The 18,068-nt window shown below is 41.7% G+C and overlaps 1 protein-coding gene across 4 annotated transcripts in view; it reads left to right on the top strand.

Annotated features, from left to right (window-relative positions):
• The window catches only part of LOC110532402 (vitamin D3 receptor A), a 79,797-nt gene that overhangs the window by 38,174 nt on the left and 23,555 nt on the right, over window positions 1-18,068 (top strand). For all 4 annotated transcript variants that reach the window (XM_021616277.2, XM_036988348.1, XM_021616278.2 and 1 more), the window contains 2 exons: window positions 12,745-12,892; window positions 15,614-15,744. In XM_021616277.2, the coding sequence (XP_021471952.1) occupies window positions 12,747-12,892; window positions 15,614-15,744 (277 nt within the window). In that variant the 5' untranslated portion in view covers window positions 12,745-12,746. The remainder of the gene's footprint in view (window positions 1-12,744; window positions 12,893-15,613; window positions 15,745-18,068) is intronic.

Below are 18,068 nucleotides of genomic sequence, written 5' to 3'. Positions count from 1 at the left end.
AGTTCAAAAATGCTGTGTCATTTGTAGAGCCCAACCGATAAATCGGTTGGCTGATATTATCGACTGATTATTAGCCTTTCACAGAAATATTTGGATCAGTCTTTATTCCACCGATAAAGCATAAATATTATATACATAGAATGAACAAATGTGCTCGTTTGCGGCTCATTGAACGTCATTCAGCCCGTAAGTCCCAACGTGACTCAGTGGGCATGGTGGTTTGACGGTGGTGCATGGTGGTTAGCTTGCGACAGCGTATTTCAATCAGTAAACAATCAAAAGTACACTTCACCAAACAAGCAGCCCTGTCATCACATGCTCACTTGGTTAACATTAGCTGACTAGCTAACCAGCAAGGTAGTTAGCCAGGCTAGCTTGCAATCTATGCTACTTATGTGAGAACACTAGACTGCTGCCAAAGTTAACGCTGACTCATCCTTCATACAATAATAACACTGTTACCGTCTGGGCCTGTTATGTTAGTGGGCTTATTTAGATTGCGCAGATAAATCATTCAGCCCATGTGCATCATTAGTAATGAGAATGTTAGCTAGCTAAATTAGAACTAAATTAAAACCAGTGGCAGGCAAGCATTTTAATGCATTAACTTTTTCAGTCATCAGTGCATGCAATTTGCAGTTGAGATATATAGCCAGTACATTTTGTATTGAATAACAGTGTAATTTAAGGTTTCAGTCATTTTTTTTGTAATGAACAGCTAGCCTGTGCTTGTCATAACACAGTACATTGTGATAACAAGCCAGAGAGAGAAAAGAGGGGATAGGAATCGCATTGGGCAATGAATGGAGGAACGTATAACACCTCACAGCACTTTCGATCAGTCGCGTTCACGTTGTCATGCTGTGTTGAGTGATTGGTGAGCTAATCGCCAGGCAATTGCTTCTCAGTCAAGAAACCTGCCTATTTTCCTTAAGTACGTAATGTCACAATTCCAAAACTCTGCGATATTTCAGAGAACAAGTTAATTAACTCACATCTCTGAAAAATATTTGTTGTACTTCTTGTTGACAAAATTCATGCTAATGTTTTTTTTTTTTTTTGAGCTAGTGCCCAATTGACTCCATACAGTCCTCGAAGGAGAGCTGTATGGAGTTGCCAGAATGCACTGCGCGTTCCATTGACGATGCATGGGAAACATACACAATGGCTGTTAATACAATGGAGTTATCTCCGAACAAGCTCTCATTGCGAGGCTGCCGTAAAGTGTTTATTTACATGACATTTGACTGTTGCAAAGCGCTAGTAAATCTACTCAATGCAAAGTGGTGGCATTATGAACCGCATGTTACAGGATTTCACTGCATAGTTTGATCTTGTGAAAAGTGCAGTTTCAGGTTTACTTTGAGACCAAGTTCAATTCATTCGTTCCTTGTTTATTAGTGTGCTTGTGGTTCTTCAGCACAAACACTTCTACATTCTTATCTACTCCCATAGATATGTATAACTTAAAGTTGTGTCTAAGAAGGTAAACTGAAGAAGTGTTTTGTATTTACTTTCATATTTATAGAGGATAAAGTTGTTTTTGGTGGTTCATGTAAACCACAAAATGTTCTTTAAATAATGTAATTGTAATGTTAAGAAAATTAATGTTATCTGTGAATCCTTTGGAGCACAATTTTGAAAAATATTTTGAAGTATTTTTTTCTTTCCACACAATCGGCAGATGTCATTTGTGATTTTTGCCTCCCTAAAATCAGTATCTGACCCAAAAATCACATTTCGGTCGGGCTCTAGTCATTTGCCTTATTTGGTTTTTGCTTGTTATTTTACACAACAATATCCTGTTTCCCAGATGTTTAAGAGTACACTACTTTTCTTTGCATTACACAGGGATGTAGTACATGCTTGTGCTCTCGTGCAGTTATTTGACTAGTTGTTTCAGCAAGGTAGGAGGATTTGCCACATCTAAACCTTTGACCAGGTATGTTATTACTGCCCTGTGGGGAACATACAAGTCATCTCTCCTTTTACCTTATCGGTCTGCCCTCCATTCTCTCTAATTGTCAGTCAAAGCTGCCTGAGTAAGATGGCTGACATATCAGTCATACTAGGAGAAACAAGTGGCTTGCTGCTCTATAAGGAAGTTCATCTCCCTCCAGCTCATCATGCACTGTGATAACCTGTCAGCCCGATAGGCCATACCGTTGGACGTGTCTCACGCTAGTTTAAATCCCAAAGGTTACAAGCCAGTCTGTTTTTGTTAACTGCTTTATGCACTTATCGGGGATATCAGAGTTCAGGCAATCATTCCCAGAGAGAGGGATTTCTTTGCTGTGGTAATCTGATTTGTGTTTCTGTCTGTGTGCATCCTCTGTTGTTGCGCCTCTGAACTTTGAACTACAGCCCTCTTGATTAAGTCAAGGCAAATGGAGGATGGGCTGAAAGCATATTTTAGAGAGGGGACAGGGTGGGAGGTTAGATTTTGTGTGGTCACAACTCTTCTAATTTGTGGTCACAAGATGACACACCTTGACCCCAGTCAGAGATACCATACTTCATCCTGTCCAGTTTCGGAGACCATAAGCACTACAGTTCTTTTTTTAGTTTGCTCTTAAATGTATCTATTAATGTAATGACAGTCTCTTACTGTTGAAGAAAATAAAATATTGATCAAAGGGAAAGTTGGCTTAGTTACTAATAATACATAGCTAGTAGAATTCAGATATACATTCCACCATGGTTGCGAGAGTGGGGTGTGGACAGTCGGCATCGTAAAGCACTGCTCAGCTCAGTTATGCTGCTATGCAAGTTTATGTTCCTGTTATTCATCCCTACGAGGCCTCGCCGAAGGGATTTGGGGTCCCCCATACCACAAGTTGTTTTTTTTCTCTCTCCCTTCTCACTTTTGTCAGCCTGCCAACAACACGGCGGCCTATTCATTTCCAGCCAATGCCGAAAACAAGGTCCAAAGTTCAGAGTCGCTGCAGCAGTGTGGATCTGGGGAACGGGATAATGTTATTTTATTTTATTCTATTGCTTTGATGAGCAAGAGAATAATATTAGTTATCCAGTTTCGGATGCCCATATCCAGGGATGCTTAGGGAAGCCTGGTGAATTCATTAGCATAATATCAGTTTGTACAGTCATCGACAAAAGTTGAGAATGACACATTAATTTCCACAAAGTTTTCTGCTTCAGTGTCTTTAGATATTTTTGTCAGATGTTACTATGGAATACTGAAGTATCATTACAAGCATTTCATAAGTGTCAAAGGCTTTTATTGACAATTACATGAAGTTGATGCAAATAGTCAATATTTGCGGTGTTGACCCTTTTTTTAATAACTCTGCAATCCGCCCTGGCATGCTGTCAATTAACTTCTGGGCCACATCCTGACTGATGGCAGCCCATTCTTACATAATCAATGCTTGGAGTTTGTCAGAATTTGTGGGTTTTTGTTTGTCCACCCGCCTCTTAAGGATTGACCACAAGTTCTCAATGGGATTAAGGTCTGGGGAGTTTCCTGGCCATGGACCCAAAATATCAATGTTTTGTTCTCCGAGCCACTTAGTTATCACTTTTGACTTATGGCAAGGTGCTCATCATGCTGGAAAAGGCATTGTTCGTCACCAAACTGTTCCTGGATGGTTGGGGGAAGTTGCTCTCGAAGGATGTGTTGGTACCATTCTTAATTCATGGCTGTGTTCTTAGGCAAAATTGTGAGTGAGCCCACTCCCTTCGCTGAGAAGCAACCCCACACATGAATGGTCTCAGGATGCTTTACTGTTGGCATAACACAGGACTGATGGTAGCGCTCACCTTGTCTTCTCTGGACAAGCTTTTTTCCGGATGCCCCAAACAATCTTAAAGGGGATTCATCAGAGAAAATGACTTTACCCCAGTCCTCAGCTGTCCAATCCCTGTACCTTTTGCAGAATATCAGTCTGTCCCTGATGTTTTTCCTGGAGAGAAGTGGCTTCTTTGCTGCCCTTCTTGACACCAGGTCATCCTCCAAAAGTCTTTGCCACACTGTGCGTGCAGATGCACTCACACCTGCCTGCTGCCATTCCTGAGCAAGCTCTACTGGTGGTGCCCCGATCCCGCAGCTGAATCAACTTTAGGAGACGGGCCTGGCGCTTGCTGGACTTTCTTGGGCGCCCTGAAGTCTTCTTCACAACAATTGGACTGCTCTTCTTGAAGTTCTTGATGATCCGATAAATGGCTGATTTAGGTGCAATCTTACTGGCAGCAATATCCTTGCCTGTGAAGCCCTTTTTGTGCAAAAAAATGATGACGACTCGTGTTTCCTTGCAGGTAACCATGGTTGACAGAGGAAGAACAATGATTCCAAGAACCACCCTCCTTTTGAAGCTTCCAGTCTGTTATTCGATCTCAATCAGCATGACAGAGTGATCTCCAGCCTTGTCCTCGTCAACACAAACTCCTGTGTTAACGAGAGAATCACTGACATGCTGGTCCTTTTGTGGCAGGGCTGAAATGCAGTGGATATGTTTTTGGGGGATTCAGTTAATTTGCATGGCAAAGAGGGACTTTGCAATCCATCTGATCACTCTTCATAACATTCTGGAGTGTTTGCAAATTGCCATCATACAAACTGAGGCAGCAGACTTTGTGAAAATGTATATTTGTGTCATTCTCAACTTTTGGCCATTACTGTACAGCTGGGCATGTGTTGAACCCTGCTTACTGTGCTCACCGTTAAACAACCATGTCTCTGCTGCAGAAGTGCCCAGGATTGATGACTTGGCCCATATGCCACCATGTGTTTTTTTGGCGTGTCATGTGTGTGCATCTCACCCAGGTCTTACCCTCGCCTGCTCCTTGTCTGCCCTCAGCTCACAAAGAATAGGAGACCGCCCACCTGCTCTTTAGCTCAATTCTGCCCCTATGATTGTTGCTTCAACAACATGCACAACAAGTGAGGCAGCACAACAAGTGAGGCAGCACGCAATGGTGCTGTGACCAGGTCTTTGTTTTTTTTTTTTGCTTGTAACTTTGGCCAGTGAAACCGCACCTTATCAGAGCGATGTGTCCATGGGGGGCGCGGTAGCCGCGGTAGCCAATCTGAACATTGTGTGTATTTTTGGGGGAAGGCTTGGGGAAGGCTTCGTTCGTCGTTGGGTTTTTATGTCTGTGACTAAATGCGACTCTCACATGGCCCCTTTCCTATGGCCCCCTATCTTAATGGTTTCTGGGTCGTTTGCTCTATGAGCGAGCGTCCGGTTAGATAACATCAGCGCTTTCTTCCCTCTTGTGTGATGTCCTGTAGCTGCACTGAGGTTGGTTGTTTCTCAGGTCAGGTCTGGAGCGACAATAGGAACAACGTGTAGTGACTGGTGACTAAACTAATCATCCTGATTAATAGTGTAATAGTTAGGTCCCTGAGTAGCAAACTCGATTGCACAGCAACGTAACATTCAACCTAGCCCAGGGCTCTAGCCTGCGACCATTTAGTCGCATTTTGCAACCCTTTGACATGGCTCTGCGAGTAAAATGTTTAATTTGTCGCATCAGTGCAGGTTACAAATTCGCTGGTCACCTCACTCAAAACCAAGGCTTGAAGTGAATTTTTTTTTGCCACTCGTTCTTTTGGACAAGTAGGAAAGATATATATATTTTTTTACTTGTCTGAAAGCTGAAGTCTCAAACCATTTTTGCTGCATTGTATGACGCAAAGAACCACTTTACAAAATACAATGCTTTACTATCCTTTTTCAATAGAACCAGACAAATGTAGGCTACACTCTGCCTATTAGGCTTGAATATGCAAAATGAGCCGTCTCAAAATACAACATTTCCCCTTTAAGGCTCTCCTGGAGGATGGTTGGACACAGTTTGAAGCCTATAAAATATTGCAACATTACAATTTACAACCAATTTTTTTTTTCTTGATAAAATAATTCCATCCAGGGCTTAATTAATGGCGTCCCGTCGTCCCTGGGACGATTACAAAAAAAAGATGGCTAAGACCAAAACACACTCTGGGACAGTTCTGGGATGACAGATCCAAAAATCATACAACCACTCCACATCCAAATATTGTAAAGCAATGAGGCTGATGCAATAGATCAGACCATTTAGCTTAAAATACTGACAGTTCTCAAAAGCTCACCACACGTGCGAGCGGTTTCATGTGATGACGATCTCTGTTAGAGGGGAGATCTAAAGATGCATCAACTGGCATGGGTTACTAATATGACTAGGATTATCATCATCTAGCATGGGTTACTAATATGACTAGGATTATCATAATCTAGCATGGGTTACTAATATGACTAGGATTATCATCAACTGGCATGGGTTACTAATATGACTAGGATTATCATCAACTGGCATGGGTTACTAATATGACTAGGATTATCATCAACTGGCATGGGTTACTAATATGACTAGGATTATCATCATCTAGCATGGGTTACTAATATGACTAGGATTATCATCATCTAGCATGGGTTACTAATATGACTAGGATTATCATCAACTGGCATGGGTTACTAATATGACTAGGATTATCATCAACTGGCATGGGTTAATAATATGACTAGGATTGTGCCTTTGGCTGCTGGACAATAAAGTAACATTGATTTGAAAACCTATAGAACATGAGAGAAATGCTGGTTTCAATGACATATGAAGTGTTTTTTTATTTTTTATATTGCCCTCAATATGTCTGTAGTTATATTTTGGCTAGGCTACTTTGAAACCAGGTAAGACATGCATCATAAAATGACATAAAACGTTGATTTTAAACAATTACGTTTATGGTTAAAGTTTCAAAATGCTGATTTGCCTCTGCCCAGATTCCATGTGGGTGACGTGTGGTGCACAAGAGGCGCTGTCCTTCACTTTCCGGTCTTGTGACTATTTGATCTGAACGAACCGTGCCTCAAGCATGTCGACAGAATCAAGTCTTTTAGACATTAATGTAAATTATCCTTCATTATATCTGGTCAAACATGACTGGCGTCTAGCCTATATTTATATAATTAAAAGTCTCATTAAAGTTTCGCTACATTTTCTGGCGCTTCGTGTCTGTGTTTTGGACATGTAGCCATTCGAACAACTTAAATCAATGTTCTTGTCTGATTTTTTTTTTTTTTTTTTTTTTTTTTTTTTTTTTTTACTTGTCCAGAACAACCATTAATGTTGAACATTTGGCTTCTAAAACCATGATTTGGTCAAACCATACACCTAAATTAAAGTGCATTGATTCCTGCCATGAAAGTGCCTGCCCTGCCTCTGACTGTACCTGCTGTGATGAGAGAGCTACTCACATTCCCTCTCCCTCCCCTGTGCAATGCATTTTGAGGAAAGAAATGCATTCTTCAAAATGCAATTGTGGGAAAAACTGTTTAAAAAAAAGTTATAAAATATGCTGTTAGTTGGAGAGAGGAGTGTCTTTTCTCAACTCAATATTGTGCGATTGACACAGTTTTAAAAATCAACGTTTCAGGCATGTCTTTGAGCTGTAGAGCGTGCAAATGTTTTTGGGATATTACTGCTAGATGAATCAACTACACAGCTAACTATCAACACTATTTAAAAGTTGCCGCTCTAGCTAATGTGTTTTTTGGTCCTCAGGTCTTGAATTATCCCCAAATGAATTAGCCTATTAGCTAGTGCATAAAAACATTTAGGCAAATGGATCTCTATTGAGCAAAAAGAAAATCTCAATTCTAGAGTGCTATTTTGACAGTAGTGTATATATCAAGAATAACCTAATTGTCAACTCAAAATGTTTGATTAAAATCACTCGTAAAGGTTGAACATGTTTGGTTAAAAAAAATCTATCATACCATCTCAGGAGTCGATTTTTTAACAACAAAAATTTGCGCTGAATGCATTTTATAAGGTGATTACTAATTTAATGGGCTGGTGCCACCAACTGAGAACGTTAGTCTGGAGCCCTGACCTTTCTTTTCATTATCTTCTCAGTGTGAGACTCCAGGCAGGCGGTCGTTCACTGTCAGAGGTCTGTTGTGGAACATCAGATTTGTGATGGCAAGAACTCACAAAGAGAAGACTGGCACTGTACTACTAGTTAGTGGATGGTGCGTGCCAAGAGACCAGAAGACATATGCAGTCAAAGCAGGGTGGAGGATCCATGTTTTGTCTCCTGGCCTGCATAGATCAGATGAAACTAGCATAATATTGTTGCTTTATTGCACTTGTTCCATTTGTTTACATAAGAGCCCCCATCCAGTGAAATAGCATACATTGCTGCACCACATGTGTTGATAGTTGGGTGTTTACTGGGTCTTGTTGAGCATCTGCTCAAGGACTAAATGGCATTGACCTGACTGAGATTTGACTTCTTGCTCTATTCATTACACAGCACTGTTGGCGGGTGGATCATGTTTCGAAAGAAAGTGATTATCCCCATGTTGTGGAGAGCACAGAATTGTTTTATGGGACAACTGGCACTGTCCATGTCAGAATGACAATTAAACCAAGCTACCAGCCAAGCTAACAAAAATACAGCAGATGTTGAAAGTGCACATACACTGACAAAGACCCAGCACTATTAGGAAAGTTAGTCCTAGTTTCCATTCAGCTCTGTGTTTGGGAAGTGATGGGGCTTTAAAAGCCTGTGTTTCAATGATTGGCACAATGATGGGGAAGCCCTGGCCCAATCCTAAATCGACCCCTAAGCCCTACTCCCTATGCACTTGTGGAGATCTGAGTGGTTTTGGCAGGTGTAAGAAATATGGTAATCGTTCCATCTTGCCCTCTGATAGGCTAGGGTGTAGGGGCTTGGGTTGATTTGGGATTGGTCCTCTATCTCATATGAGACAGGCAAGTAGCAACGCTGGAATAGTCTACCGTTGGGGCAGCCTGGCTTTATATTAGGCACCTCTCTCTCTATGCAATTCTTTGCCAGTCAGACCAACAACCTAATGATTGCTTCCAGGAATAGAGAGGGACTCGCTTCGCCAGTCTGCATTATATTTTCAGCTTCCAGCTAAAGAAAAACAACTTGTTTTTCTGTTCTGGCCCTGTGGTGAGCCGTGGACGAAAGAACAAAATGCTCAAACCAACCAGTGCCTTTGTCAGCAGAGAAACAGATGACAGCTGTTCAATTATTCAAATCTTGGCTAAACCTTGTTGATTTCTCTAGTACAATGATGAATTATGTTATAGTCTGTGGTTGGCCTGATTTGATAGTGTGTCGCCCATGTTTATCAATCAACATCATGCGTCTGCATTGAATCTCCATGCATATGTACACACACCCCTGTTACACATGGGTCATTTACTTGCTGAATAAGAATTTTATTATTGCTGTTTTTCAGTCTTATGGTTCAGAATGTGCTAGTACTGTGTATTGAGAAATGGCATGTCCTTGTTTTCTATGTATAAGGGGGTTATTGGTGTCTGGAATTTGATGGGAATGCCTAATCAGTAGGTTTGGGCGATCTATATAAAATTAATTCAAATCTATTTTTGTGCGATATTCCTAATGCCTGTAATATTTTTAATGTTTTTATGAGCTTTTGTGCTCTTGTTTTTGTGTTGTCTTTTTGGTCTCATCTCCTTTGCTCTTTCTGTGCTCTGTATACCTTCCCATTTACACCAGAGATCTGTATATAATGACAAGATGCTCATGTCTCTGCCTTAACAATGGGAGTCGTTGTCCAAAGGCGGGAAGGCAGGCAACAAGCTTAGGCCCAAAATAAGCCCATAGAAACGCATTGGGTTTATTTTGGACAGATTATAGCGAGAGTGAAACCTCTCGCTTTGCTTCTTCCTCTATGGTTTACACACAAACCAAGCCTCTGCCACTCAAAACAACAAAGATGAGCGATCACTTCTTCCTCTCTGACGAGCGATTTCAACTATTTGAATTTGAGGTTTGGCCCAACAGAATTGGTCATATGGACAAATGTTTTGAGACATTATTTTACTGTAATAGACAAGTTAACCTTTTCTATCGATAACCTATATATGTCTCAACTCTTCAAATTGCTAGCAGAGCAGACACTACTAAAATGAGACTATCAGTGAACACTGATTCTGGAAAATAAATGCTCAGTTTGTCGCGTGCATCCTTGTGGTACCACGTGCTGCTAGCAGCTTTTTATCTGAAGACCGTTGTACTAGCTGTCTAGTCTGTGTTTTTATACATGTGCAACAATAAACACAATTATAAGGAATTGGCAACTCATTCTGCGAAATAAGGTAGGCCACTTGATTTTAACATCTGAACAAAGTGGACAACTGGACAAGCTAACATGCTGTTCAAACCGTTAGGGACGGACCAAAGGGTGTGTTTCATATCAATTCTAAGTTGGCTAAACTTGAAATATAACGATTAGCTGGTTACTCACTAGCAGGTGGTCTTGTGCTTGAGGTTGTTTTATATACTGAGCTGAAATAAAAGATCCCAGACATTTTCCACAAAAAAAAGCGTACCAACTGTAAAAAACTCGTCATCCTCACCAGGGTCTTGACCTGACTGCAGTTTGGCGTTGTAATCTACGTCAGTAGGCAAATGCTCACCTTTGATGGCCACTGGCATGCTGAAGAGGTGTTCTTCACGGATGATTCCCATTTCAACTGTACTGTGCTGTGGTGTATGGGTGAGGGGTTTGCTGATGTCGATGTTGTGAACCGAGTGGTGGGGACTAGTAATGGCCAGGCATAAGCTACAGACAACAAACACAAGATCCTGAGGCCCATTGTCGTGCCATTCATCTTTTTGTTTTTTTTATTTTACCTTTATTTAACTAGGCAAGTCAGTTTAGAACAAATTCTTATTTTCAATGACAGCCTAGGAACAGTGGGTTAACTGCTTGTTCAGGGGCAGAACGACAGATTTGTACCTTGTCAGCTCAGGGATTCGAACTTGCAACCTTTCGGTTACTAGTCCAACGCTCTAACCACTAGGCTACCCTGCCGCCATCACCTCATGTTTCAGCATGAAAGTGCATGGCCCCATGTCACAAGGATCTGTACACAATTCCTGGAAGCTGAAAATGTCCCGGTTCTTCCATGGCCTGCATACTCACCAGACATGTCACGCATTGAGCATGTTTGGGATTCTCTGGATCGATGTGTACAACAGCGTGTTCCAGTTCTGGCCAATATCTAGCAACTTCGCACAGCCATTGAAGAGGAGTGGGCCAACATTCCACAGGCCACAATCAACAGCCTGATTAACTCTATACGAAGGAGATGTTTGCATGAGGCAAATCTTAAGGTATCTGTGACCGACATGCATGTCTCTATTCCCAGTCATGTGAAATCCATCGATTTAGGGCCTAATGACTTCATTTAAATTGACTGATTTCCTTATTTGAACTGTAACTCTCAAGTCTTTGAAATTGTTAAATGTTGCGTTTTATATTTTTGTTCAGTGTAATACCCGTGTTCATTTTATATAGCCTCATGCTTATTCGTAGAAGTTACGCATGGTTCTGGTTATATTTGTAACAAAACGAGCATTTTTATAGACTCTTAAAAACCAGATCAGTGAATATTGAAAAAAATAGCATGTTAAAATGATAAAATTATTACTGGATCTCGTGGTTGTGGAAGGCTTGGGCCTATATTTAGCATCACAAGCCCAGAATTAATTTGATTATTGGTGACTGTTTGAAATGCTGTGTATTTTACCAGTATAGCAATGTTTATTTAGAGAACAGTTAAAAAACAAGATGCATGTTGTGAATCACTCTTAAGTTGAGAGGTGATTTTTAGGCCATATCACCCTGCCCTGCTAATCCGGGTGAATGGATTTATCCCACGTTTTTGCCTTTTAACATTTTAGTTATTTATCAGATGCTCTTATCCAGAGCAGTTAAGGTTACGTGCCTTGCTCAAGTGCACATCGACAGATTTTTCACCTAGTCGGCTTGGGATTCAAACCAGTGACCTTTTTGTTACTGGCCCAGCGCTCTTAACTGCTACACTACCTGCCTGGACCTGTTCCCAGTTCCCTACTCCATCCTCTAATGCAGGGATCAACTACATTCAGCCACATTTAAAAAAAAATTCTTGTGCGGATGGTCAGCGGTCAGAACATGATTACAAATAATAAATGCTATAAAATTTTACTAAAACATTTCACATCTTTCTTACATTTATATTCAATCCCATCTCTAATTATGCTTGGGGATACATTGGAACATATTATGAAAATGTAAAACCACTTGGAGCTCATTTGCTGGTGTTTTCAGTCTAAAATCCCCCACAGGCCAAATTCAGCCCGCGGGCCACCAGTTGGGGAACCCTACAGGCAGGCTAAACCCTGTCTGGCCATGTGACTGACTGACTGACCTCTCACGCCCCGTCAATCTCTTCCCGGTTCTCTTTTCTTTTGGTCCAGCTTTCTGTTCTGTGTTAGATCTGCTTCATCCTCCTGGGAGGTCCCTAATTCCTATATGTAACACCACTAATAGGATATAATGTCTCTCTGCTCTTCTCTCTCCATACAATGCTAGAGGATCTTTGGCTGTCAAAGGAAATTAGTCAGAGTGAGATTGAAAAGGGGTTTGGGTGTGTTACCTCTGGTGTGCATTACTCCAGTTTTTTTTCATTGACAGGGACAAATGGCGTTAACTCACTACAGAGCCAATAACAGGAACAATCATTGGGCTGTTTCTTGTCTTGTGGCTTATGATGATTTCTTCAACACCTGTCTCTATAATTTGAGTTGCAACACATGCAACCTGTCTGATACAGCCTTGCTCTCACACATGGGAAGGATGGACTGCACCAGACCACTGCTAACCAAACACACCCTCTCCTCTCTCATTGCAGTGATGGAGACCATGGCTGTGAGCACGTCTGTGGTGGGGCCTGATGAGTTTGACCGCAACGCGCCGCGGATCTGTGGCGTCTGTGGAGACAAGGCCACAGGCTTCCACTTCAACGCCATGACCTGTGAGGGCTGCAAAGGCTTCTTCAGGTGGGTACTGACCAGGACAGGTACACTATGCATGGGATGGTTTTGCTGGAGGGTCCAGTTTGACTTGAAACAGAAAGGGTTATCTTGAAAGGGTTGTCTATTTCCGGTTGCTTGCCCTAATGAACACAATGTAGTGGAGTAGTCTGTGGGGCTCCAGGGCTTATTATGGCTCAATGTTTCCCACACAGCGGAGGACATACCACACTGTCCGGGAATAAAAACAATGTAGTTTATTAGGTAATATTGAAATGATCTGACAGCCTCCGATCCAAGCCAAACTAAAGTGCTGTCCATATGGAAGCTTATTATCTGGAATCTTTTTAAAGCTAGAGCAAGCTGGTCTTTTGAGCGGGAACGGGAGAATGTATTTTTGTTTAATGACAAGGAATAGGCCGAGAGGGTGTAACTTTATTAATGTGGCCTAGAGACTGTAGGCAATTAAGGTCACAGTTATGAAAACTTAGGACACTAAAGAGGCCTTTCTACTGACTCTGAAAAACACCAAAAGAAAGATGCCCAGGGTCCCTGCTCATCTGCATGAACATGCCTTAGGCATGCTGCAAGGAGGCATGAGGACTGCAGATGTGGCCAGGGCAATAAATTGCAATGTCCGTACTGTGAGACGCCTAAGACAAGGAGACAGGACGGACAGCTGATCGTCCTCGCAGTGGCATACCACGTGTAACAACACCTGCACAGGATCGGTACATCCGAACATCACACCTGCGGGACAGGTACAGGATGGCAGCAACAACTGCCCGAGTTACGCCAGGAATGCACAATCCCTCCATCAGTGCTTAGACTGTCCGCAATAGGCTGAGAGAGGCTGGACTGAGGGCTTGTAGGCCTGTTGTAAAGGCAGGTCCTCACCAGACATCACCGGCAACAACGTCGCCTATGGGCACAAACCCACCGTCGCTGGACCAGACAGGACTGACAAAAAGTGAGGCGAAAAGACGAGTCGCGGTTTTGTCTCACCAGGGGTGATGGTCGGATTCGCGTTTATCATCGAAGGAATGAGCGTTACACCAAGGCCTGTATTCTGGAGCGGGATCAATTTGGAGGTGGAGGGTCCGTCATGGTCTGGGGTGGTGCATCATCAGACTGGGCTTGTTGTCATTGCAAGAAATCTCAATGCTGTGCGTTACAGAGAAGACATCCTCCTCCCTCATGTAGTACCCTTCCTGCAGACTCATCCTGGCATGACCCTCCAGCATGACAATGCCACCAGCCATACTGCTCATTCTGTGCGTGATTTCCTGCAAGACAGGAATGTCAGTGTTCTGCCATGGCCAGCAACGAGCCCAGATCTCAATCCCATTGAGCACGTCTGGGACCTGTTGGATCGGAGCGTGAGGACTTTTGCCATTCCCCACAGAAATGTCCGGGAACTTGCAGGTGCCTTGGTGGAAGAGAGGGGTAACCTCTCACAGCAAAAACTGGCAAATCTGTTGCAGTCCATGAGGAGGAGATGCACTGCAGTACTTAGTATCTAGTGTGGCCACCAGCTGCATTGACTGTTACTTTTTGACCCCGCCTTTGTTCAGGGACACATTATTCCATACATGTCTGTGGAACTTGTTCAGTTTGTCTGTTGTAGATTCTTATGTTCATACAAATATTTACACATGTTAAGTTTGCTGAAAATAAACGCAGATGACAGTGAAAGGATGTTTATTTTTTTGCTGAGTTTATATGCCAGGTTGATTTGATTGCCAGGTCGCAATTGTAAATGAGAACTTGTTCTCAACTTGCCTACCTGGTTAAATAAAGGTAAAATAAAATAAATAAATAAATGGATTAGAGAAAGTTCCTACAAGAAAGAAGGAATAATGCCAGACATCTCAGTGTTGTTCTCATTAAACTCAACCATTAACTCTTAAGTCAGCTGTCCTCTCATGTCTGTCGTTCCCAATTTGTTATTTTGGAGAAAGGTGGGAACAATAGGGACTCAAATACTTATCTATGGGTGTTTTATTTATGCTTTTGGTGTGTTAATCTATTTCTGAACTTTGTGTGTGTGTATCTACCTGTGTGTGTGTGTGTGTGTGTCTACCTGTGTGTGTCTACCTGTGTGTGTCTACCTGTGTGTGTCTACCTGTGTGTGTCTACCTGTGTGTGTGTGTGTGGGGGGCTTGTTGTAAATGGGAGGCTGTATGAAAAAACAACAAATTCCTTCAAAGTAGATTTTTGATTTTTCAACGCCGATACCGATTATTGGATGACCAAAAAAAGCCAATACTGATTAAATCTGCCAAATTTAAAAAAAATGTATTTATTTGTAATAATGACAATTACAACAATACTGAATGAACACTTATTTTAACTTAATATAATACATAAATAAAATCAATTTTGCCTCAAATAAATAGTTGAACATGTTCAATTTGGTTTAAATAATGTAAAAACAAAGTGTTGGAGAAGAAAGTAAAAGTGCAATATGTGCCATGTAAGAAAGCTAACGTTTAAGTTCCTTGCACAGAACATGAGAACTCTACTTCAAAGGGCACGCTGCGTGACTGCTCATGATATGTTTTTTCTGTGAGAGGGGTAGTGTGTCTTTCTTATTCCGTTTGTATGTCTGCAAATGTAATCCAGTTGAGTAATAATCCCATCTGCCTCCATTTTGCAAAAGAAATCCAGTGTTTTTAATGTCTCTGTGTATATTTGAACGTGTCAGTGAGCCAGGTTTCAATATCTCTGTCTCGCTGTCCCCACCAGACGCAGCATGAAGCGTAAGGCCAGTTTCACCTGCCCCTTCAACGGCAGCTGCACCATCACCAAGGACAACCGACGGCACTGCCAGGCCTGCCGGCTCAAACGCTGCGTGGACATCGGCATGATGAAGGAGTGTGAGTGCTCAGAGACTGATTGCTAAATGGTCATAAATACAGTAACTTCAGCACTTTAAGTGCTAGGCTCATGCTGGCTAAAGACTACATCATATAGGCCTAATGTAAAAAAGCAGTACAGTGTACTGTACAAAATGTTAGTAGAATCTGTTTTACTGTACATTCATGCATAGTCATTGTTGCCTGGACATGCTCTTTATGTTTTAGATATCTGTATTTTTTACCTGTTTCAGGAAACTAGGCGTATGTCACTACTTCACACGAGAGCCATTTGAACATAATCTTAATTTTTTTAATCAAAATGTCTTTTTTGGCAGATATGCCTTCTGGAACATGTGAACTTTCATGTGCCTTAATAACGAACTTGTATGCCATCAGTAAATACGAATAAAATTACTTAATTACAAGCCTAGTTGGTTTAGCCACAGAAAAAGGAAGTAACCTTCCCGCTAGCCATGATTGGCTGAGATAATGAGTGGGCTGGACATGCCGAGAGATGAGTTCGGATTGGTCTGCCATATAGCACGCTTCTGTCTATTTGAGCTGGTCAGTATGTGTAGGTAATCACGTCTAACGCTGGTTTTAATTTTTAGGACACTAAAAGTTTACATAGTAGAACTGCATAAGTGTTGCTCTCCATTTTCTGGAGGACCGAGTTTTGAAATCAGTGGAATTAGTTTGATAGCTAAGGAGATGAAGAACACCTGTCTCCGGATTACATCTTCAAACTAAGGGCAACCTTGGAATCTGTAACAGGAAGAGGCGTCCATCCATGATAGTCTAGCTAGCTACATTTTCAGATTTTAGACATTTCAAATTTTGACAGAATTTTCTTTCGAGTTAGTGTACTGTTAGCTGACTCGCTAGCTAACGTTACGTGTATGATCTTGTTATTCGTATCTGAGCCATTTTGTTTGGCTAGTTATAGCCTAATGTTGTCTAGCTAACACTGAACCTGGTTTGTTAGCTACTTGCAGATTCATGCAGGGTAGTAACGTCATGAGTTGGGATTATGGTTAATTGTTTACCTAGCTAGCTACATGTCTTAACAAAATACTCCACTATGCAAGTAACGATTTCAGGTGCTTTTGTAAATTCAGTCTTGCCATCTACTTTGATTTCAGAGCACTCTTGTCTGACTGTGCCAGAGCGCAGAATAACTGATGAATTTATGAACGCTCAACACTCGTTGAATATGACTGGTGTCAGTAAGCGTCCAGCAAAAAATAATAATTAAATTGTTGGCAGCAGCACAGTTAGTCACCAATGCTCTGGATAACATGAAAACAGCCTAACCAGCTCTGCTAGGGCAAGTAAAGTGGTCAGAGTGGGGTGTTCTCTCATTTGTGTCTGGAAGTAGCTAGCAAAGTAGCCAATGTTAGCCAGTTAGCTTGGGTGCTTGACTGCCGTTGTGAGGTCAGAATGCTCGGATCACCTCATCAAATGTTGTCCAGTGTTCGCTCTGAAAGCTCTGACAGCACATTTGCAGCCACCATCGCTCGGGATAACATAAAAACAGCCTAGCTCTGCTAGGGTGAGTAATGTTAAGTGAGCTGTTCTCTCATTTGTGTCTGGAAGTCATTAGCCAGTTAGCTTGGGTGCTTGACTGCTGCTGTTAGTACAGAACGCTTGTGTCAACCCTTAAAGATGGGTCAGGCTAAAGCTTAAGAGGGTGTGAACGATGGTGAATGGGTGAAGACAAAGAAGCGCTCTCCAGTTGGTACCAAAACGTTCAAAGGTCATTTTCTCAAAAGTGAAGATACAAGTTTAGCAACTTTCAAAGCAGAATTACTTCTCCATTGTTCCTCAAATATATTGTATGATTTACCATTTTGTAGCTCTCTGTGTCTGCTTTTATCCAATGTAAAAACACTTTATAATTTTGCTACACAAGATTAAATCAAGGCGGTCGGTCACATTTGGGTTGCATTCAGCCAGAAAATAGACCAGGGCTGTACTATTTTACATTCTGTACTGTATTAGAAAATATGTGGTGGTTTCAGAATATTTAGACAAATTTACTGGCTAAGTCATATTAATCCTGCTTTATGAAATACCCTCCACTTTACTGTGCCGGAACACCAACAAATCCGCATGGTTATGAAAATAGACAAGTTGTGCATTTTGAAGTGACAAAGAGAGAAGGGGAAAGAGTGGGAGAGAAATAAAGACCAGTCCAACAATGATACTCTTTCTCCTGCCCGTTACACAATGGTCCGATACAGAGTGGTGCTGCTGTCCTGTAGCCTAGCCTGCAAACAGTCACAACCCTAAATGAGCCCCCTGGAAAATAAAGAGGATTCAAACCACTAAAATGGCCTCTA

This window comes from Oncorhynchus mykiss, chromosome 9 (assembly GCF_013265735.2).
Source record: "Oncorhynchus mykiss isolate Arlee chromosome 9, USDA_OmykA_1.1, whole genome shotgun sequence".
Taxonomy (NCBI): domain Eukaryota; kingdom Metazoa; phylum Chordata; class Actinopteri; order Salmoniformes; family Salmonidae; genus Oncorhynchus; species Oncorhynchus mykiss.
The sequence above is the reverse complement of the archived record's forward strand: the minus strand, read 5'-3'. Positions and strand labels throughout refer to the sequence as shown.